The sequence below is a fragment of the Pleurodeles waltl genome, chromosome 1_1 (assembly GCF_031143425.1).
Source record: "Pleurodeles waltl isolate 20211129_DDA chromosome 1_1, aPleWal1.hap1.20221129, whole genome shotgun sequence".
Classification (NCBI taxonomy): domain Eukaryota; kingdom Metazoa; phylum Chordata; class Amphibia; order Caudata; family Salamandridae; genus Pleurodeles; species Pleurodeles waltl.
Genome location: NC_090436.1, coordinates 255,176,120 through 255,200,297, shown reverse-complemented (window position 1 = coordinate 255,200,297; position 24,178 = coordinate 255,176,120). Strand labels below are relative to the sequence as shown.

At 47.9% G+C, this 24,178-nt stretch overlaps 1 protein-coding gene across 2 annotated transcripts in view; it reads left to right on the top strand.

The window, feature by feature from the left end:
- The window catches only part of PAIP1 (poly(A) binding protein interacting protein 1), a 456,675-nt gene that overhangs the window by 351,511 nt on the left and 80,986 nt on the right, over nucleotides 1-24,178 (top strand). For both annotated transcript variants that reach the window (XM_069221533.1, XM_069221535.1), the window contains exon 9: nucleotides 21,464-21,518. In XM_069221533.1, coding sequence (XP_069077634.1) covers nucleotides 21,464-21,518 — 55 coding nt within the window. The remainder of the gene's footprint in view (nucleotides 1-21,463; nucleotides 21,519-24,178) is intronic.

Here is a 24,178-nt window from a genome sequence, read left to right as displayed (position 1 = left end):
AGCAAGCCTCGAAAAAGCTCCTCAGAACCGAAAAAGACAATTACATTAGGAATTTCGGTACCGAAAAAAACGGCTTTAGAGCCGAAACGCTCTTCCTACACTGAGGAGCAAGGGCTTTCTATGCAGCTCAAAGAATGGCACAGATTTGAGCAAGATCTGGATGTAGAAGAACATGACCAAACGCAACAAAGATTACAAATCCAGAAGAACACAGGGAGGATACAAACCATCCCTCCACTCAAATCGAAAAGAAAACTAGCCTTTCAAGAAAATGAAATGCAACCAAAAGCCAAAGTGGTTAGAGACAAATCACCACCACCACAGTTCTCACCACAACCATCCCCACTGCAATCACCACACTTGTCACCAGTGGGTACACCGATGGCGCAGTCACCCACACATACTGGGATGACCCAAGATGATGCGGATCCCTGGGATCTATACGACCCACCTATATCGGATAACAGCCCAGAGTGTTATCCAACCAAGCCTTCACCACCAGAGGACAGTACAGCATATACGCAAGTACGAGCCAGGGCAGCTACGTTCCACAACGTAACAATGCACACGGAACCAGTGGAGGATGACTTCCTTTTCAACACTCTGGCATCCACCTCCGCATCCTATCAAAGCCTGCCAATGCTACCGGGCATGCTCAAACACGCACAACAGGTCTTCCAAGAGCCTGAAAAAAGGAGAGAACTATCACGCCAAGGGTCGAAAAGAAATATAAACCGCCCCCATCAGACCCACTGTTTAGCTGCCTCCAGATTCAGTGGTTGTGGGGGCTGCAAGGAAAAGGGCGAACTCTCAATCATCAGGGGATGCCCCACCGCCTGATAAAGAGAGTCGAAAGTTCGACGCAGCGGGCAAGAGAGTGGCATCATAAGCAGCCAATCAATGGCGAATTGCAAACTCGCAAGCCCTACTTGCGTGCTACTACAGGGCCTACTGGGACGAAATGCAAGACATCATCCAGCATTTGCCCAAGGAACACCAAAAACGTGCACAACAAGTAGTTGAAGAGGGACAGGCCATATCAAACAATCAAATACGTTCTGCCTTAGACTGCAGATACAGCAGCACGGACTGTCAACACAGCTGTAACGATTTGAAGGCATGCTTGGCTGAGAAGTTCTGGATTTAAATACAACAGGCGGTACTAAATATGCCGTTTAATCAACATCAGTTGTTTGGGACGGAGGTTGATACCGCGATCGAGAAAATGAAAAAAGACACAGACACGGCCAAAGCCATGGCCGCGCTCTACTCCTCACAGTACAGAGGCACATGTAGGAAACCACAGTTTAGGGGGGGGGTTCGAAAAGACACCTGAACCATCCACCTCCCAAACAAAACCCACCTACCAGTTGCAATACCAAAGAGGTGGGTTTCATGGTTCCTACGGAGGACAATTCCCAAGAGGAAGAGGGAAATTCCAACCCTCCAAACCAAGCCCTTGCAAGCAGTGACTTCAGTGTCACACTTCCCCAACACTTGTCACCAGTGGGGGGGAGGCTAACCAAATACTACCACAATTGGACACACATTACCACAGACAAGTGGGTCCTATCAATTATCCAACATGGTTATTGCTTAGAATTCACAACATTCCCTCCAAATGTTCTACCAAAACCACAGATTGTCTCCACAACACTTAGACCTATTACAAATAGAGGTCCAAGCACTGCTATAAAAACAAGCCATAGAGCTAGTACCCTATCACCAGAAGGGAACAGGCGTTTACTCCGTGTATTTCCTTATTCCAAAAAAGGACAAAACACTAAGGCCTATCTTAGATCTCAGAACACTGAATCTCTTCATCAAATCAGATCATTTCCACGTGGTAACACTTCAGGACGTAGTTCCCTTACTAAAACAAGGGGAATACATGACAACACTGGATCTTAAGGATGCGTATTTTCACATACCCATCCATCCATCTCACAGGAAATACCTCCGGTTTGTTATACAAGGCAAACATTATCAACTCAAAGTGCTACCATTCAGAATAACAGCAGCCCCCAGAGTATTTACAAAATGCCTAGCCGTAGTAGCAGCTCATATAAGGAGACAGCACATGCACGTATTCCCATATTTGGACGATTGGCTAATAAAAGCCAACACTCAGCAACAATGTCAATTTCACACGCAATACATCATATATACTCTACACAAACTAGGGTTTTCTATAAATTACCAAAAATCACATCTTCAACCATCCCAAATACAACAATACTTGGTAGCAACACTCAACACACAAAGAGCAATTGCCACTCCAAGTCCACAAAGAGTTCAGTTGTTTCAAAATGTAAGATCAAGCATGCATCCAAACCAACAATACACGGTAAGGTTTGTGATGAAACTACTAGGCATGATGTCCTCATGCATAGCTATTGTCCCAAACGCAAGACTACACAGGCGGCCCTTACAGCAGTGCCTAGCAAAACAATGGACACAGGCACAGGGTCAACTCCAAGATCTAGTTTTGATAGACCGCCAAACACACTCTTCGCTTCAATGGTGGAACCCTGTAAATTTAAACAAAGGGCGGCCTTTTCAAGACCCAGTGCCTCACGCCATTATCACAACAGACGCTTCCATGATTGGGTGGGGAGCACACCTCAACAATCACAGCATACAAGGTCAATGGTCCAATCGACAAAAACTACTTCACATAAATCACTTGGAACTGCTAGCGGTATTTCTAGCATTAAAAGTGTTTCAGCCACTTCTAGCCTACAAACACATTCTTGTCAAGACAGACAATATGACAACAAATAATTATCTAAACAAACAGGGGGGGACACACTCGTCAAAACAACATTCGCCTGACAGCACAATACATACCAGGCATTCAAAATCAGTTGGCCGACAATCTCAGTCGAGATCAACAGCAAACTCACGAATGGGAAATACATCCCCAGATTCTTCAAGATCACTTCTACCGCTGGGGGACACCAAACATAGATCTATTTGCAACAAAAGAAAACGCAAAATGCCAAAACTTTGCATCCAGGTACCCACACCCTCAGTCCAAGGGCAATGCTCTATGGATCAGCTAGTCAGGGATATTTGCTTACGCTTTTCCCCCTCTCCCGCTCATTCCTTATCTGGTCAACAAACTGAGTCAAAACAAACTCAAACTAATACTTATAGCACCAACGTGGGCTCACCAACCATGGTACACCACACTATTGGACCTATCTGTGGTACCCCACATCAAACTACCAAACAGACCAGATCTGTTAACAAAACACAAACAACAGATCAGACACCCGAATCCAGCATCGCTCAACCTAGCAATCTGGCTCCTGAGGTCTTAGAATTTGGATATCTAAACCTTTCTAAAGAATGTATGGAGGTCATTAAACAAGCAAGAAAACCCACAACCAGACATTGTTACGCTAACAAATGGAAAAGATTTGTTTGTTACTGCAAGGCTAATCTGATTACACCACTAGACGCCTCCACACAAAACATTGTGAGTTACCTACAAAAGTCCAATCTAGCCTTCTCTTGTATTAAAATACATCTCACTGCAATATCTGCTTATCTGCAGATTAAACATACAAAATCCCTTTTTAGGATTCCTGTTATTAAGTCCTTTATGGAAGGACTAAAAAGAATCATACCCCCAAGGACACCACCAGTGCCTTCGTGGAATCTTAATATTGTGTTAACACGACTCATGGGCCCACCATTTGAACCCACGCATTCTTGTCAAATCCAATTTTTTACTTGGAAAGTAGCCTTTCTAATAGCCATCACTTCACTTACAGGCATTTACTATTCAAGAACCCTTTATACAAATACATAAACATAAGGTGGTTCTCCGTACAAATCCACAATTCTTACCAAAAGTCATATCACCGTTTCATCTAAATCAAACAGTAGAACTCTGTCTTCTTCCCACAGCCAGACTCCGTAGCAGAAAGGGCATTACATACGTTAGACATAAAAAGAGCGCTAATGTATTACATTGAGAGAACAAAACAATTTCGTAAAACAAAACAATTGTTTGTAGCATTCCAAAAACCACATGCAGGTAACCCCATATCCAAACAGGGCATTGCCAGATGGATTGTCAAATGCATACAAACCTTCTACCTAAAAGCTAAAAGAGAATTACCCATTACTCCAAGGGCACACTCCACTAGAAAGAAAGGCGCCACAATGGCTTTTCTTGTTAATATACCAATGACAGAAATTTGTAAGGCAGCCACTTGGTCTACGCCTCATACATTTTCTAAGCATTACTGTGTAGATGTGTTAGCAGCACAACAAGCCACAGTAGGACAGGCTGTACTAAGAACATTATTTCAGACAACTTCAACTCCTACAGGCTAACCACCGCTTTTGGGGAGATTACTGCTTTGTAGACTATGCACAGCATGTGTATCTGCAGCTACACATGGCATTGAACGGAAAATGTCACTTACCCAGTGTACATCTGTTCGTGGCATGTTGCGCTGCAGATTTACATGCGACCTCCCAGGGAGCCTGTAGCCGTTTTAGTTGCATTGAAATTGTATATATGTAAAAACTTTTGACATTAATACTCTATGTACATACACATTTACTGCATTGCATGGGCTCCTCTAGTATCCTTACTTTAACAACTCCTATCTCACCCTCTACGGGGAAAACACTCTAAGATGGAGTCGACGCCCATGCGCAATGGAGCCAAAAGGGAGGAGTCCCTCGGTCTCAGGACTCGAAAAGACTTCTTCGAAGAAAAACAACTTGTAACATTCCGAGGCCAACACTAGATGGCAGGATAATGCACAGCATGTGAATCTGCAGCGTCTCATGCCACGAACAGATTTACACTTGGTAAGTGACATTTTCCATATATATATATATATAAAGTACCTTTATATAAAGTACCTTTATTTTTGCAACAATGTGTGGTTCCTTTCAGGTATGATACGTTGCTGTGTGACTGCTGTGGTATTGCAAGTGCTTTACACTTCTCCTAGATAAGTCTTGGCTGCTCATCCACTGCTACCTCTAGAGAGCCCCGGCTTCCTCGACACTCCCTACATACACTAATAGAGGTTGCCTGGACTTGGTATTAGGTGCCAACACCTTAGGTGTCAACCACACACAAGACCAGTTTCCTACACCAACGTCATTACATTTGGACCTGCGATCTCCTTCAACGATTGGGACTTCATGTAAACCACAAGAAGTCCACACCGGTTCAGACTTTACATTACTTGGGAGCCTCCATAGGCATCATGCAGGCAAAAGTGTGTCCTTCGTAGGAGAGACGAGAATCGATCCTTCAGAAGTGTCACTCTCTCATGAAGGCAGTGTCCTCTCTTCTCAGCTCAATGGTCTCCTTCATCTTCTCCCTCCAAACGCTTGCCTCATCATGTGGCCTCACCAAGAATGCCTCGAGGATCAGTGGGACCATCTAACAGGCAATTGGGTAGGAGGACAATATCAAGCTGTCCCTTCATGCAAAACAGTCCCTGAAATGGTTGTGCACTCCAAACAATCTCCTGCAAGAGATGCAGTTCCACCAACAGCTCCTCTCTCAAACCGTAGTGATGGGTGTTTCACTACTAGGATGGGCAGCTCACATGGATCATCTCCAGATTCAGGGCATATGGCTTCAGAGAGGACCTATCAAATCAGTCTTCTCGAGCTTCGTGCAGTTAACTGAGTGCTCAAGGCCTTTCGGGCATGATTCACAATCCAGACCCTGCTTGTCCAGACAGACAGTACAACTATCATCAACAAGAGTGGGAGAACGAGGTCCAAGCCCTTGTCATGCGAGACCCAGGTGATTTGCAAGTTGCTCTTAGCCAGGAACCTGAAGACCACGGTACCTCACCTCCCAGGCGTCAAAAATGCTCATGCAGACTCTCCCAGCAGAGTTCTGAAACCTGTGGTGTTATCACCTTATACCAGGTATCCCCTATTAGTGAAGTGAAGGCAGTGTCTAGGAGGCCAGGGCTCTCTAGAGTTAGCTGTCAATGAACAGCCAAGACTTATCTAGGAGACATGCAAAGCTTATGCAATACCATTGTATTCACACATTACTCTCACACATGAAAGAACCTCAGTGTTACAAAACTAAAGTTACTTTATTATAGTAACATAAATACTAGAATACGGAATAGGTAATCCCCAACAGGAGGTAAGTAAACACATTATTATAATGCACCTTAGTAAACAGTAAAGAGCATAGAAAGCAGTAACATTGCTAAGAGCAATAGCAAATAGTTAGGTCCCTAGGGGAGGGCCAAACCATATAATAAAAAAGTGGAATATGAAAGGCAGTCCCCCACCCAAGGAAGTGCAATCCGTAGAAGGGAGCTGGAGGAACTAGGAACCCCAAGAGGTGAGTACCACAGTACCCCCAGGGACCAGGAGAGCAGAGGTAAGTACCTGGTTTTCCCCAAAACCAATAGTAGGACTTTGGAAACGGATTGTGCAAGACCCAACTAACACCGGAAGAACCCAAAGGTTGCTGGCAGAAGAGGACCTGTAAAGGAAGAGGACCAAGTCCAGTTCGTGATGGAGTGTCCGGTTGTGTAGGAGCCTCTATCCACCCTTCTGTGGATGCAGGACCAGGTTGACGGTGGACAAAGAAGGTCCGCCCTGCAGCACTGGAGATGAAGAGAAGTGCCAGGAGTGATTCAAGTGATGTCCTGTGTCGGCGGTCGAGATGTAGTTGGTTAATAGTGCTGGAAAACCACCAACAAGCCTTGGCAAATGTAAAAGACGGAGAAGGTGTTTGCAAGGCTGAAGAGGACCAACAGGGTCCATGGGACTCGTCCCAACAAAGGGAGTCCGGGGTGACCCTCAGCAGCTGTAGGAGTCACAAGAAGAGGAGGCAGCTCCTCCACAGGCAACCCGCTGGCAGCACCCACAGGAGTTGCAGTGAGGCCCACTTAGCACACCTGAAGAGGAGTCTCACGTTGCTGGGCCAGCAAGCAGGAGACAGTGCTTTTCAGGAAGGGGTGTGGGAGGCCGTGGCTACACGGAGTCTGAAGATCCCTTGGAGGAGGAACAAACAACCCTTGGTAGCTGCAAGACTCGTGGTTCAAAGGGGTGCTGTTCTGCAAGGAGAGGCAAGGGCTTACCGTCTCCCAAGTTGGACAGCTGGTAGAGAGGACCAAGGGGACCACTCCAGACCACCACTTGTGATGCAGGATTCCCACAGTTCAGGAGGAGAGCAGATGCACGCAGCAGGTTGTCGTTTCAGTTGGTGTCTGCAGATGCAGGGGAGTTACTCCTTTACTCCAAGGGAGATTCCATCTTACTTCTTGTGCAGACTAAAGACTCGGCGCCCTCAGAGGATGCACAGCTGTGTAAATGTTGCAGTTGCTGGAAGGAGCCGGAGAAACAATGTTGCCGAGGGGAGTTGTTGCTGAAGATGCAGATTGTTGGTTCCTGGAGGGTACTGTTGCTATCCCAGTGGCCAGAAGATGAAGTAAACAATGCAGAGGAGTCCTGCTGGAATCTTGAACGTCGAATCTGAGGACCCACCCAAGGGGGAGATCCTGAATAGCCCAGGAAGGGGGATTGGTCACCTAGCAGGGTGACCACCTATCAGGAGGGGGGTGTGACGTCACCTACCTGACCTGGCTGCTCATATGCTCCCTGGGGCTTCTGTCCACCTTGGGTTCAAGATGGCAGAATCAAGTGGCAGCCTGGGATGGTGATGGACAGGGAAGTCACTCCCCTTTCCTTTGTCCAGTGTTGCATCAGAGCAGGGACCGGGGATCCCTGGACTGGTGCAAACCGGTTTATGCAAGGAGGGCACCAAGTGTGCCCTTCACAACATAGCAGTGGCTTGGGGAGGCTACCCTTCCCAAGCCATGTAACGCCTGTTTCCAAGGGAGAGAGTGTTACCCCCCTCTCCCACAGCAAATCCTTTGCTCTGCTTTCCTCTGCCTGAGCTATTCAAGCAGCAGGCAGCAGCGCAGGTTGCCCAGAAAACCCCAGAAGACTGCTCGGAGCAATGCTGGGGGTCCTCTAAGGAGCCCCCAGACTGCGTGGAATCATACAACCAATACTGGCAACAGTATTGAGGTATGATTCCGACATGTTTGATACAAAACATGCCCAGATTCCAAGTTACCATTATATAGATGGACACAGGTGTCCAGTATACGGGTAAAATGGCTTCCTCGCACTTACGAAGTCCAGTGTAATGGAGCTGGAGTTCATAGGGGCACCTCTGCTCATGCAGCAGTGCCCTCCCACACAGGGACCTGCACCCTGCCTTCTGGGCTAGTAGAACCTACCATAGCCGTGACTTACAGTGACCTGGTGCAGTGACCTGTGGTAAAAGGGTGAATGCATCTGCCCACGTAAGCTACAATGTTAGGCCTGCAGACACATTTTGCATGGGCTCCCATGGTTGGCATAATACATGCTACAGCCCATGGGGAATCCCTGGTGACCCAATGCCCTCTGTACCTAAGTACCATGTACTAGGGACATATATGGTTGCACCACTGTGCCAATTGTGGGGTGTGCAAAGTCCTAGGCAACCAAATTTGGAGGGAGACAGCACAATCCCTGGGGTCTTGATTAGCAGGATCCGAATGAAAACAGCCAAAGCATACTGACAGCAGACATAAAGTGGGGGTAACCATGCCAAAAAGAGGGTCCTTTTCTACATCTTGTAAGACACTGTTGTACAAAACATCTTCCAACGGTGGGGAACTCCACCTATCAACTTGTTGGCCACCGTAGAAAGCAAAAAATGCTGCAGCTTTGTCTCAAGTTACTTCTAACCAGGGCGACTGGGGGGGATGCCCTGTGGATCGACTGGTCAGGCAAATTTCTTTACGCCTTTCCACCGATTCCCCTGATACTGGCAGTCCTCATCAAGCTGTCCCACTCAAGAGCCAAAATGATCCTCATAGCTTCAGAGTGGCTATGTTAATGATAGTTCATGTACCCGCCTCACCGGTCAGAGCATCCACATCTCAAGCTGCCATGCAGACTTGATCGTCTAACAAAATTCGGAGGCCAGATGGTTCACCCCAATCTCTCCTCCTTGAATTTGGCTGCATGACTCCTGAGCTAGTGCAAAATGGACATTTGAACCTGCCACAAGACTGCCTGGAGATCCTCAAGGAGGCTAAGCTGCCTTTCACGTGTAACGCATATGCCTTCAAGTGGAAGAGATTTTGCATTTGGTGTTCCTCCAAGAAAGTTGACCCTACAACTTGCCAAAAAGATGTAATTCTTCCGTACATGCTACACTTGGCTAAATCTGGCTTGCAATTCCCTTCCATAAAGGTTCACTCATCAGCTCTTGCTGCTTACACAAAATGTCCTTCACAAACCTTTTTTTCAATGTCCTTGTAATGAAGGTTTTTTGTGTTTTTGTGACTTGCATCAGGTGTCCTTCACCTCCCTGGGAACTTAACATAATCCTTTCATGACTTAAGCAGGAACCTTTTGAGCCAATTCACAAGGTTTCTCTGCAGCACCTTTCTTGGAAAACAGCTTTCCTGGTAGCTATAACATTGGCCTGGAGAGTTAGTGAAATCTAAGCACTAAGCTCTCATGAGCCATACACAGTCTTCCACTCTAACAAAGTGGTCATGAGGACTCACCTGAATTTCCTCCCTAAGGTTATTTCTGATTTCCTTGTCAACCAGACCATCTTGTTATGTACCTTCTTTCAGAATTCCTCCCCTCTAGCTGAGAGATATCTTCAATCCTTAGATGTGAGGAGAGTTTTGAAATTATATCTCCGTAGATCGAACCAACTCTTTATCAACTATGGGCCAGTCCATACAGAGTTAGCTACATCTAAACAGTCCATCTCCAGTTTCTTGTTGTGCTATCAAAAAGCGAACAAGACCCTAACAGGTAGACCAAAAGCTCACTCCACTAGGGGTAAAGCGGCTACTTCAGCTTTAATGAGGAATATCTCTATAGTGATTATTTGCAAATCAGCCACGAAGAGATCTGTGCACACATACTTCAAACACTGCTGCCTAGACTTGGATGCTAGAGCAGATGCTCAAGGTAGGACAGGCCTCACTCAGAAATGTGTTTGCTTAAATTGGGCTCTATCTCATTCCTCTGTCTTCTCCACCGCTTTTAGTAAGGATGGGCTTGCTCCTCTATTCAGTGCTTATGACTATCAATGGAGATCCCCTACTAGAGAGGGAACAGTTTCTTTCTTCAGTTCTCTCGTAGAGGAATCTCCATTCAAGTCATAAGCAACCCTCCCACCTCACTGGTGGAGTGGACAAAGGTACACATGTCCAATACATACATTAAATAGCTGTGTGTTAGTAAAGGTAGTGCATTGTGCATTAGTTCTGAACCAACTGTGCCATTCACATGCTTCTAATGTGTAATACCCCAATTCGAAATTAAAAGGATGCATGAAGGGTCCTGGCAGCTGAGTAAATGGACAATGTTGAGCTGTAGTCAGGATCGTGTGTGCGCTCATGCTTCAAAATTCTGTCATTTTAATTTCCCTTCACCTCTAGCTTTTTCTTCTAGACTTCCAAATGATCTGAAGAGTTATACACTGACACATTGGTTAGCCACAACGTGAATTCTCTTGACATTCTAATTTATTTATTTTTTGTCAGGCTCCGTTTATTCATAGAGCAGCATTAATCTTTGTTTCTGGATTCATATTCTGTGCATTATCCTGCCATCTAATGGTCAAGTCTGGAATAGGCTTTATAGTCCCTTCTCTTTTTTTCTCTTTATATGTTTTTGACGTCATCGACCATGTGGTGCTATCTCAGTGCTTGCATGACATCAGCCCGCAAGTAAATGTTTTCCTCTTCTCCTATAGATACTATCTCCCTCTGTTGTAATATACCTGATTTTTGGAAAGGTGAAAAGGTTGCATATATATCCAGTAAGCTCCTCAAGCTTCAACTATTTAGTTTCATTCCTTTTTGACCTGCAATTGCAATTTCAAGACCAAATAATTTTGGTATAAAGGTAAAAATTATAAATGTCTTGTTAGAAGGTTTCTGATGGATATTTCTACCTGCAGTTTCCTCACCTGTTGATTAATGCCAGGCAGCAGACTGTATCTAGAAAACATCAAAGCTTTAGGATGCCAGTAGGAGGTTGCTGGCTTCATATCGCTGTAGGGTGGTGTCACAAAAGTCATTTAGCACCTCCCCAAGTGCAAGTATTTCAATTCTGTTTTTCTGCGCCTACGGCGCAGATCCAGAGCTCTCTCTGACAGTTTATGTAGATTTTTTGTAGCAAATTAAACAAGTAGCAGCGCTAAGAATTGTCTCCCCCAAAGCATTCACACATTGTAGAGACTGCGAGGGACAAATGTCCATCACTGACCCCTACTCTGGGTGTCTCTGGTGTTTGGTGTTGGACCATGACTCCCAGTTTATTGAAGGTAAGGGAGTCCAAACTGTTCATTGCTCGGTCCTGCAGTATGAAAAGTGAGGCCGTCGTTGTTTACGGGCCAGCTCCAGGTCATCTAAGTTCCACTACTTGAGTATTAGGAAAAAGCATAGAAAGCACACAAAACATCCTGATTGTAAGTCTTCTAGACCCCTTTGACTCCCACAAGATGGGCATCTTTGATACCAGAGTTTATTTGTGGTGGAGCAGTCATGCCAGCTGGCTCCCCATCCTAATTCCCCCAGTCAGCCCAACACTTACCCACCACCGCCACCAGAGCCACACCTTGAGCCACCCAATCCTCCCCTTGAGCCGGCCATTACTTCCCTGGTGTTGCTACCAGTCTACCCAGACTTTGCTATACTGGGGTCTGATCAAGCACTGTTTCACAATGCCTGTGTTTAATATTTTTGATAGGGCACCAGCCCCCTCTGACATGCCTTGAGGACCCATGGGGCCTTATGGCATGCCTGTGTTAATGTCTCTTGCCCTGGTGCCGTTCAGTATAGCCCATAGGCTGCCATTAATAATGAAGAAAAAGGAGACTGTGCCTTCAAGAGCAGCCAGTCCTCCAGTATCCAATCATGCGTAGAGAGAGGCAGTTACCTCAGTTCTTTTTGTAGGCAGTCCTAGCTGTAATGATTAACCTGAGTTAGTAATCTGTCTACTCCAACGGGGAGGAGGGGAGTGTTGCTTATGACTATCATGGAAATACCCCTACAAGAGAACTGGAGTTACAGGTAAGAAACTATTCCTTCTCTCGTAGGAGATTTCCATGTATAGTCATAAGCGTTGAATAATAGCAAGCCCATCCCATAAACCGCAGAGGAGTAGACTGAACACTCATGAAATACACTTTCAAGCAAAGAGGTTCATGAGAGAAGCCTGTCCTACTTGAGCATCTGCCCTGGCATCGGAGTCAAGACTATAATGCTTAGCAAAGGTGTGAATAGACCTCCAAGTCACAGCTCTACAGATGTCTGCTAAGGGAACATTCCTCATTAAGGCAGTTGTTGCCGACTTGCCTCTGGTAGAATGCGCTTTTGGTCTGCCAGCTAGTGTTTTGTTAGGCAGGGCAGGCCATCGTCATTACACAAATGTGCATACGTACTTGTAATGACGATGGCCTGCCATGCCTGATGATCACACGGGGAGCAAGGCCTTTTATTTACTGTTAAACAAGGACCTTGCTGTCTGTGTGATCATTAGGCAGAGCAGGTTATCATCATTACTAGTAGTACGTGTGTAATGACGATGGCCTGCTCTGCCTGATGATCACATGGCCAGCAAGGCCCTTGTTTAAAGGTACGTACTGAACATATGTACGCCTTTGCAAGTAAAGCACGAACAGCATTCTTTTTTTTCCACCCTGCAGCCATTACCTCCATCTCCTCTGGTGCATTACTCTGGCGTGGCAGCCACTTGCTCCGTTCCTGTTTACCCACCACGTAGACAGTGTTTGTAGGGGCGGGGCCACAGATTGTTTGATCGCGTCGCTGTGGGGAGGGGAGCGCAGACTGACAAAACCTGAGCGCTCACAGCTATTTACTTTACTGATTTAATGTCTACTTGCCCGTCGGACAAAATAGACATTACGTTTCATTGCCCTTCTTAAAAATCAACATGGCTCGGGCGAAAGGATTTCCCCATCCCTGGGTAGGCCCTTCTAGCCCAGAGGGCAGGGTGTAGGTTCCTGTGTGTGAGGGCACCCCTGCATGAGCAGAGGTGCCCCTACGAACTCCAGTTCAATGCACTGGACTTCGTAAGTGCACTGAAAACATTTTACCTATGTACTGATGTACTGGACCTGTACAGCTACATCATGTTAACTCAGTACCTAGGCATGTTTGGTATCAACTAATGCTGGTATTGGTGGCATGATTCCATGCACTCTGGGGGCTCTTTAGAGGACACCCACCCCCCACCTGTATTGGTCGAACCAGCCTTTCAGGGTTTGCTGGCAGCCCACGCTGCTGCCAGCCACCTGTCGGAGGTTTCTGCCCTCCTGCTTCTTGACCAGCTTAAGCAGGGGATGGCAGAACAAATGATTTTCTGTGAGAGGGGATGTAAAACTCTCCCTTGGAAATAGGTGTTACAAGGCTGAGAAGGGGTAGCCTAGCCTCCCCATGCCACCAGCATATTTGGTGTCCTCTTTGCATAATGCGGTTTGCACCAGTCCAGGGACGCCCGGTCCCTGCTCTGGTGTGAAAGCACACAAAGGAAAGGGGAGTGACCACTCCCCCTGTCCATCACCACCCCAGGAGTGGTGCCCAGAGCTCGTTCAGGTGGCCACCTGATTCTACCATCTTGAAAACAAGATGTGTAGAGGCACCGGTCCAGGGACCCCCGGTCCCTGCTCTAGTGTGAAAGCACACAAAGAAAAGGGGAGTGACTACTCCCCCTGTCCATCACCACCCCAGGAGTTGTGCCCGATCTCGTTCAGGTGGCCACCTAATTCTGCCATCTTGAAAACAAGATGTGCAGAGGCCCTGGGAGCACCTGGTCGGTCAGGACAAGTGACTGATGTCAGTGACCCCCTCTGATAGGTGGTCACCCTGCAGAGTGACCAAGCCCCCCTGTTATGGCTATTTAGGGACTCCTTTGTGGGTGAGTCCCCAGATTCAGCGTGCAGGACTCCACTAGGGCTCCTCTGTGTCAACCTCTTGTGCTCCTCGCCACCAGAACAGCTGCTGGACTTCACAGGAACCAAACATGCCTACAGCTCCTGAGACGACCTCACCTTGTAACATTGTTTCTTCGGCTCCTTCCAGTAATTGCAACATTTCCACTGCTGTGTATCCTCTGGGGTTGGCAAGACTTCCTTTGCACTAAAACAGTAAGAAGGAATCTACCTTGGAGTAAAGGAGTCACTCCCCTGCATTGGCAGGCACCTAAGGCAAGGTCTGGCTGCTGGTATCTGCTCTCCATAGGAACTTCATGGATCCTCCAACACAGGTGGTGGTCCTGAGTGGTCTTCTTGGTCCTCTCTGTCCTTTTGGAGACAGTGAGCCCTGCCTCTTCCTCCAGGACAGAATCTCCTTGCACTGTGACTCTTGCAGCAACCAAGGCTAGTTGACACCTGCTCAGAGGAATCTTCAGGCTCCAAGTAGCCCAGGCCTCCAGCACTTCATCCTTGCAAGGACAGTCTCACCTCTGCTGCTCCGGCAATTTGGGACACCTCTCCAGGGGTGCTGACTGGGCCTCACTGCGAATGCTTCTGCTGGCTCTCCCAACTGCTGAGGGTCAGCCCGGATTCCCCTCCAAGGGCCGAGTCCCCAGACCTTGCTGGTCCTTTTCTTCTCCGGAAATCCTCTTCTCCCAAGATTTGCGTTTGCCAAGGCTTTTTGGTGGTCCTCCTGACCACTGACCATCGGCGACCTGGCGTGGAAGAACTTCTGCACAATTCCAAGGACCTCTCTGCAGCACCTGGGCTTCACAACTGATCATCTTCCATCCTCGGGCTGAATACTCATCCACAGAAGGGTTGGTAGTGGCTCCTGCCCCACCTGGACACTCTTGTGTGGACTGGACTCTGTCCCCTTCTTTTGCAGGTCCTCTTTGTCCAGTATCCACCTTTGGGTTCCACTGGACTGATCCTGCAATCTTCCTTTTCCAAGTCCTCTTGTTAGTCTCTGGGAAGTCCTGTTAACTTACTTCTGCTCTCCTGGTCGCTGGGCGTCCTCTAGGTACTCACCTTTGGGGGTCCCGAGTTCTCCCAGCTTCCTTATAACTATTCGACATCCTTGGGTGGGTGACTGCACTTCTCCCATTCCACTATTTCAGTATATGTTTGGCCCCCATAGGGCCCTAGCTATTTTCTGCTATTTCTTACCAATGCTGGTTATTTACCAATGCTAATTCCCAATACTTATTGTGTATATATAGTGTGTACTTACCTCCAGCGGGGAGACTGCCTATAAGTGATTTTGTTTAGTTCTACTGTAATGCAGTATTTTCATTTTTGTAACACTGTGTGGTTCCTTTCATGTGAGATAAGTTGCTGTGTGACTGCTGTGGTATTGAAGTACAGGTTACTTACCTTCGGTAACGAAATATCTGGTAGAGACATAGTCTAGTTGCAGATTCCTTACCTTGGAATTTCCCCCCAGGCGTCAGACTGGATCCTGAGATTTTTCTTTGAGCAATACCATTGCGCATCGGTAGGTGGCGTTGGTTGACTCCACAGGTGTTGTTGGTGTTGTGGTCGCGGTGATGACGTCGGGAGTAGTACTTAGACGCAGCCCTCGCACAGTGACATCAGTTTCTTTTAACGACTTTCCACGCCAGAGCACAGAGCCACTAAGAACACTGAGATTGGTGCGCCAGAGCTAATAACCTGAAAGGGGGAAATCCCTGTCCCTATAAATCAGTTTGCAAGCGGGGAGGATGGGTGGGCAGTAAGGAATCTGCAACTAGAATATGTCTCTACCAGATATTTTGTTACCGAAGGTAACTTGTACATCTGATAGAGACTTCTAGTTGCAGATTCCTTACCTTAGAATAGATACCCAAGCAATGCCATCCTCGGTGGTGGGCTGTGAACCAAGATCATACTAGAAAGTCCTGGGACCGAACGACCAAAATAGCTGTCTCGACGGACCTGACTATCCAGGCAGTAATGCTTAGCAAACGTGTGCAGGAATGCCCACGTAGCTGCCCGAGAGAAATCCAGGACAGGAACTCTGCGTGCTAACTCGGTGGAAGCAGCAGTTGCTCTGGTGGAATGAGCACGCAAGCCTTCAGGAGGTTGCTTCTTGGCCAAAACGTAGCACATTTTGATGCAAAGAAGCACTCATCGAGAGATGGTATGCTTTTGCAACGTCTTCCCTTTTTTCACACCCACATACCCAATGAAGAGTTGATCGTCCACCCGGAAATCTTTAGTACGATTGAGGTAGAACGCCAACGCTCTTTTTGGGTCCAGACTGTGGAGTCTCTCCTCCTCATGGGAAGGATGTGGGGGTGCGTAGAACGTAGGCAAAGAGATGGACTGGCCTACATGAAAAGGGTGTAACCACCTTAGGAAGGAAGGAAGCTCTAGTACGCAACACTACTTTCAGGGTGCACAGACAAGTATGGAGGTTTTTGAGGAAAGGGTCTGAAGCTCACTTTACCCTGCGAGCAGAGGTGATAGCGACCAGAAAGACAGTTTTGAAGGTGAGGAGCCGCAAGGGACAATTATGCTCAAAGAGGGTACACATCAGATAAGTAAGTACAAGATTAAGGTCCCACTGAGGCATGATAAATGGAGTGGGAGGAAATAATTGGGTGAGCCCTTTTAGGAATCTACTCACAATAGGAGATTTAAAGAGTGAGGGCTGATCAGGTAGCCTAGGAAAGGTTGAAATGGCAGATAAATACCCTTTAAGGGTGCCCAAAATAGAGCCCTGCTGGGCTAAAGAAAGAATAAACAAAGAGAACCTCTGCCAGAAAGGGGGTCAATATATTTGTTGGTACACCGTGCCACAAATTTATTCCAATGACAGGCATATACAGTTTGTCGATGGACGCCTGGCTGCCAAGATAACATTACAGACGTCGGTTGGAAGGGCAAACGCCGACAACTGTGCCGCTCAATCTCCACGCATGAAGGCAGAGGTTGGACAGGTTCGGGTGAAGAACTGTCCCCTGTTGCTGGGACAGAAGATTCACCCAAAGAGGCAGTCTGAGTGAAGGATCGATGGACATGCTCAATAGCTCTGGTTACCACACTCTTCGAGCCCAGTCTGGAGCCACCAAGATGACTTGGGCCCAGTCGTTCTTGATTTTCTTGAGAACTCTAGGCAGAAGAGGGATAGGCGGGAAGGCGTAAAGCAGGCCGGAGTTCCACTCGAGACGAAAAGCATCTCTGAGCGAGTGCTGCCTTGGAAACTCCAATGTGTGAAACAGCTGACATTGCACGTTCTCTGCAGAGGTGAACAGATCTAACCAAGATCTAACCAAGGCTCTCCCCACTGCTGAAAGAGACCTTGCGCCACCTCCGGATTGAGACGCCATTCGTGATCGACTGTGTGTCGACGGCTGAGTTAGTCTGCTCTGGCATTGAGGGAGCCCGCCAGAAGTTGAACCATCAGGGTAATGCCCTGATTTTCCAGCCATGTCCAGAGGCGTAGTGCCTCCTGACAAGAGGTCCAGGACCCTACTCCGCCCTGTTTGTTGAATTACCACATGGCGGTAGTATTGTCTGTGAACACCTGCGCCACTTTCCCTTTGAGACAGGGAAGAAATGCTTTCAACCAAGCCTGATCGCCCGGAGCTCCAGCAGATTTATATGGAGCCCCGACTCTGCCGGAGACCAGAGTCCTCTGATCTCCTCCTCTCCCAAGTGGCCACCCCAACCCAGAAGTGACGCATCTGTCACTATAGAGAGATCTGGTTGGGGAAGGGAGAGGGATATGCCGTGGACCCAATTTGGATTTGAAAGCCACCACTGCAGGTATTTCGCAGTTCCCTCTGAGATCTGGACCAGGTCGGATAGATTCCCCTGATGCTGCGTCCACTGGAACTTCAGGTCCCACTGCATAGCCTGCATATGCCATCTGGCATGTGTTACTAGCAGGAGGCCATGAGGCCCAGCAGCCTCAGAGTCAATCTCACCGAAACCCAAGGCCGAAAGAACGGAATCATAGCCTGAATGTCTTGGACTCATTTGTCGGGAGGGTAAGCCCAAAACTGCACTCTGTGCAGACCTCGATAAAAGGGAGCGACTGAGAGGGAGTCAGGTGTGACTTTGGCATGTTGATAGTGAACCCCAGCGTGTGCAGGAGGTTCGCCATAGTCTGAAGGTGGGAGACGATTTTCTGGGGAGAGTCTGCCTTCAACAGCCCGTCATCGAGGTAGGGGAAGACTGAAACCCCCTAACCTGCGCAGATGAGCTGCAACCACCGCCATCACTTTTGTGAACACCCGAGGGGCGCTGGTAAGGCCGAAGGGGAGCACAGTAAACTGAAAGTGCTCGTGACCTACCACGAATCGTACGTAACATCTGTGGGCAGGTAGGATGGGGGTGTCTAAATAAGCGTTCTGCAAGTCCAATGCTACCATCCAGTCTCCTGGATCTAAGGCAGACAGAACCTGAGCCAGTGTGAGCATTTTGAATTTCTCCTTGAGGAAGTAGTTTAGGTCCCGAAGGTCTAGGATTGGACGTAAGCCTTTGTCCTTCTTTGGTATCAGAAAGTAGCAGGAATAATAACCACAACCTACTTCTGGCACAGGGACCTTTTCTATAGCTCCCTTGGCCAAGAGAGCCGTGACTTCCTGGCAGAGAAGCGCCGAATGATGCTCCGGAAGGTGATTGAAGGATGGTGGCATGTGTGGTGGAGCAGATTCGGAAGGGAGGGAGTAGCCCTTTCGAACGTTCTGCAAAACCCACCCATCCGTGGTGATATGTTCCCAGTGGGGCAGGTGATGCGACAAGGAGCCCCTTCCGTGTCCACGAAAGGGGCGAAAAGCGGACTGTGTTGGGCGAGAGGCCGAGGAAAGACCAAGGGACGAAGCAGTAGACCGGGAATCCTTGAATCTCTCCAAGGCTGAGTCTGCTTTGTCTCCGAAGAGACGCGTGCCATCAAAGGGCATGTCCATGAGTGACTGTTGGACATCCCCGAGAAACCAGAAGTTCGTAACCGATCTGCCCACAATGGATTGTGAACTTTGCCGCGTCTCTCCCATCGTTCACTGCTTGAGAGACGATGGCACGGGCCTCCTCCAGTATCTGTGGCAGGACTTGCGCAACCGTATCACACAAGGAGTGGGTATAGCGGCCCAAAAGGCATGTGGTGTTTACAGACCGCAGCGCTAGACTGGAAGAAGAAAACAACTTCTTGCCAAACTTTTCCAGTCTTTTGGATTCCCTATCCGTGGGTGCGGAAGGGAACGCGTCTGAAGAATAGGAAGCCTGGATAACAAGACTCTAAGGCGTGGGGTGTTGGGACAAGAATTTAGGGCCGTTCAGAGCGGGCCGATGGCAGTATGTGATTGTCCTATTCACAGGGGCAGCTGTGTTGGTTTTGGACCATGTACCCGAAAGGACATCAGTGAGGGCGTCATTAAATGGCAAAAGGGTTTCTGAAGTAGAAGCCCCAGGCTGGAGCACCTCCGTCAGGAGATTAGACCGTACCTCTACAGTAGGAAGCTCAAGGCCGAGAACCTCAGCTGCTCTTCTGACCACCATACCATAAGTTTCTCCCTCTGCCGTAGCCACGGTAGGAGGAGACAGCATGCCAGCATCTGGAGAAGTATCCAGACCACTGGCTTCGCCCAATTCCTGTACCCAGTCCATAGCAGGATCATCCTGGTATTCATAAGGGTCCAGGAACCCCTCCTATTCCTCCCCATATTCGTACCCATAGAGAAAAGGGTCCGAATCCGACCTGGGGTGAATAGGCCCCACCAAAGGCGGCATCAGCCGACACCGCTCCGACTCAGTCGTCGGGGATAAGAATTGGGTCGACGTCGATAGTGGGCACCACTGACGTCGGGAGCGTCGATAATCGACAGCGCCAGGGAAGGTCTCCAGGGTGCGACTGCTGTCAGTGCGGATCCACGCACGGATCTGGAGGTGACCTCGGTGGCTGAGGCCGAAGCCGCCGGCGCAGAACCCAAAGGCCCCTCAGCCGAACCCCTTCAGCCGAGGCACCGTATTGGGGTCGGCCTGCCCAAATATGAGGCGCATGGCCTCGTAAAACTCTTAGTTGGGCGGGGGTCGCTCTAGCTCTGGGAAACTCGGTAAAGCACGGAGCCGACCCAGACGCAGCCTCCGAGGGCGAAGTAGGAGAGCGATGTGACTTTGACTTCTTCTTGTTACCTTGACCTGAGGACTTAGAAGAAATCGAGTGGTGATGACTCCGCAACCGCTCTCAAGACCTTCCTCTCGAGCGAGAACGGGACCTACATGGAGTTGAGTGCCGGGCTGCCATTAGCTTTAGGGACCGCTCCCTCAAAGCCTTCGGGTGCATGTCCCGGGACACTCCGAGCATGACTTCGGGTCATGGTCGCTCTCAAGGCACCACAGACAAACGCGATGAGGATCCGTCACCGACATCATCCGATGGCAGTCCTCACAAGGCTTGAACCCGGTCTTCGAGGACATCTTCGACGCACCAAAGTTGCACACAAAAAACTTGACAAAACGGTCAAATTTGCCCCAAAAATAGCCATGGTAGCTCTTCTCTGGATCAGCACGTGGCGCAGAAAGAAAAGAACTGACGTCACTGCTCGAAGGCAGCATCTATGCACAACTCCCGACGTCATCACGTCGACCACGACGCCTGCGTAGTCGACCGACGCCACCTACTGACATGCAAAGGTATTGCTAAAAAAAAAAATCTCTGGATCCAGTCTGACGCCTGGGGGAAAATTCTAAGGTAAGGAATCTGCAACTAGAAGCCTCTATCAGATAGTGCTTTACACTCCTCCTAGAAAAGTCCTGGCTGCTCACCACAGCTACCACTAAAGAGCCATGGCTTCCTAGACATGGTTTCACTAACTAATAGGGGTTTCCTGTACCTGGTATAAGGTGATCACCATAGGTGTCCACCACACACAGGCCAGCTTCCTGCAGAGCCAGATCCTTAGGTCCCCAGCAGCTTCAGTGGGATTAGATACAGTTTTTTTCTCTTTCAAAGCTTCTATAGATGGTTCCTCTTTTGATAACACTAGTAAGCCCAGAAACAGTGCAACAGCCTCAAAACCCTCTGGTTAGACAAAACAGCTGCAGAGTCAGAGTCAAAGGCAGTGGATACTTCAACCAAGATTCATCTTCCCCTCTCTCTTCTGCGCCATAAGGAAAGCAGTCCTAGTTTGCTTCTACCAGCACAGCAAGATCCTGTGCGAGTCTGTGTCCTCCTTTCTACCAGCTTGGAAGACAATTACTTTGGACTAGTGAAGCCTTCAGATAGTAGAAGAGTGTATACCCACCCATTCCTACAGGCTATTCCCTTCCTTATTGGCCCCTGACTGACGACTTTAACAGTTGAGGAATCTGCATAGAGTATCCACCAGATAGATTGTTATCAAAGGTACCTGCTGCATTTTTCTTATGCTCAATAAAGATGAATATTGATGGAAACTGTTTAATTTTTAGAATGAACCAACATTTTATACATCTGATGGAGTCCCGTTTACTGCAGCAGACCCAGGTAATTTTTTTTAGTTCTTGAATGCAAAAGTCCATTTTGTAATTAGAACATGTACATAAATGTGTATAATGGAGTTATTTTTGCATTAGATGTGCGATGCAGTTATAAATCTAATATTAGAAATGTCTTTACATTTATGTACCTCCAAAGCCTGCCTTAGTTGGAGGGCATTTGTCATATAGATGCAGTTGTGCCACAGTCTCTGACAGGAATATTTTGTTCTCAAGCTTCCTGATATGTTCTGTTCTGGAGTTCCCGGACCCAACCCCCTAGTGTTTTTGTATTTGTGGGATGAGATAAGCATGCATCTTGTCAAGACTGTCTTCCTATTGATTGATGTTTGTATAAAGATCACTTCTAGAGTTTTTCAGTAAAAGGCACATGTCCCACCTTAGTAATGGAATTCCTCCTCAACTGATGCACTTTAATCTCAAGGAGTTTCTTGGCTGGACAGGTACTTGTCATGGTCATTTTCTGGATGTCAGTCATAGTCTCCGTCAAACAAAATCACAGTATCTAGAGCATTTGTTTACTGATGTCTTTATTATGAACTGTTGCGGGCTAGATCTTTGAAACAAAACAAAAAAAGAAAATTATCAACATTCAAAACTTTCTATGATTAGGTATGAAGTCTTTAAAAAAATAAAAGGAACTCTTAAGAGTACAATGATTATTAGGAGCTTGAACTGCAATTCAATAATGGATTTTGGAAAGGCCATTCACTAGTTAGTCACAGATATGACTGCTTTTGTTCAGTTGTTGCTAAGTACTGGAGAGAAATGTACTATATCACTTTAAGCTGTTAGTTCATTTATTCGGTCACACTTCTTTTTAGGTTCTGTTATGGCTGTATTTTCAACTTTGACTTTTAGTTAAGGCTTTACCTCCTCACTAGAAAAAATAGCATCCTGAAACAGGCCTTCTGATGGAGACTTCCAGCTGCAGCATCCTTACCCTAGAATAATCCCCAGGCATCTGACTGTATACAGAACATTTTCGTGAGCACTACCCCTGCGCGTCAGTACGTGGTGATGTTTGGCTCCGCATGACGTCGTCCGTGTCATCCGCACTGAAAGTGAAGTGTTTGCTGCCTATATAGGTGCCACCCCAGCACACTGACATCCGCTCTTATCTTTCTATGCCAGTCAGAAAAGATCTGGGAAGAGCAAACAAAGTCCCCCACCCCCGTGTTTGACTGACCCTTTTTTTTACTTTTTTTTCAAGACCTTGATGTCCACTAGAAAAGCTAGTTTTAAAGCGTGTGCCACTTGTCATCAACAGGTGTCTGCGACAGCCCTGCTGACTGCTGTGCCATGCACCCTAAGTCCTTGAAGGAGCGATCATTCAATCTCCTTGACCCTCAAGATCTTGGTCAAGAGGAAGATCCCAAGATCATTTGCAGAGCCACTCCAGGCCACAGGCACAAGCAGGCATTTGACTTCACCACGTCTGTTGAAGTCATCTGAGGAGACAAAGGAACTTTGGCATTCAAAGCCAAGCTCTGTGGTGGGGCTTGTGCCTGGGCCATCTCTGCACCACCATGAGTTTCCAGGAGCCAGTGACCACCACCGAGTTATGAGAATTCTGTGAGGCCATGCAGCTCATATTTGGGAGGCCCGTCCCTGCTGGACCGCCTTCCGCCAGCAGGTTTGCCCCCGGCACCAGTTGGGCCACTTGGATCCATTGATTGATTCGAGGCGGCGCTGGTCGAGCCACCTGAACCTTCACTGGCACCTGCTCCAGTGCCATCAAACTGCTGCGGCGCCTTTGCTGTTGTTATCCCTAGCTCTGACGGATGGGCGCAGCTCCGGCGCCAAAGGGGGGGCAGACTCCTCATATCAGAGCCAGTGCATTAGTCTTTTGATAGGCCTCGATTTATGGGCAAATGGAAAGGGTCTGAGAACCCTTATGGTCACCAGTACCCTGTAAAAGAAGTTATGAACAAATGGTGTGAGGAATTGGAAGATGCTAGTGGTTCTGACATCTCCCCAAAACCTGGCTTGGTCTCTTCCCCGTACCATGGGTACAGAGAAGGGTGCCTCATTTGCTATGACAGTGAGGAGGGTGAGTGAGGTCTTGGACCTTAATGTACCCTCGGTGGCAGTCAAGACAAATGTCTTGACAGAAGTGCTTCAGCCAGGAGTTACCCCCATTCAAACTCTTACTTCCTTTTAATGAAGCACTTAAAGATGTCCTTCTTGGGGCATGATGCAAGCCCTGCACAGGGTCTCCTGTAAATAGGACAATTGCCCACCTCCATCACCCTACTCCAGATGATCCCAGTTTCGTTATCCAGCACCCCAACCCAAAGAACCTCATAGTTCTTGCCTCCACATCCTGAGTTAACCCTGGCACAGTCTCTTCCATTCCACTAGAGAGGGCATACAAGAGGCTGGACATCTTTGGTAAAAGGCTTTTCTCTTCTGCCAGCCTAGCATTGCGGTTGGTAAGCACTGCATGCCTATTGGGCAATATACCCACATGATTTGGGACTTGGTTGCACCAGTGGAGCTAATGGACTTGAAGGCGGCCCAAGCCATACTGTCACAGGCAATTGCAGATAGCAGAGATGCAGCAAATTTCACCATCTGATGTGAACTGGACACGACCAACTTGCTGAGTAGAGCGATTACATCATCAGTGGCATTGAGACTCCTCGC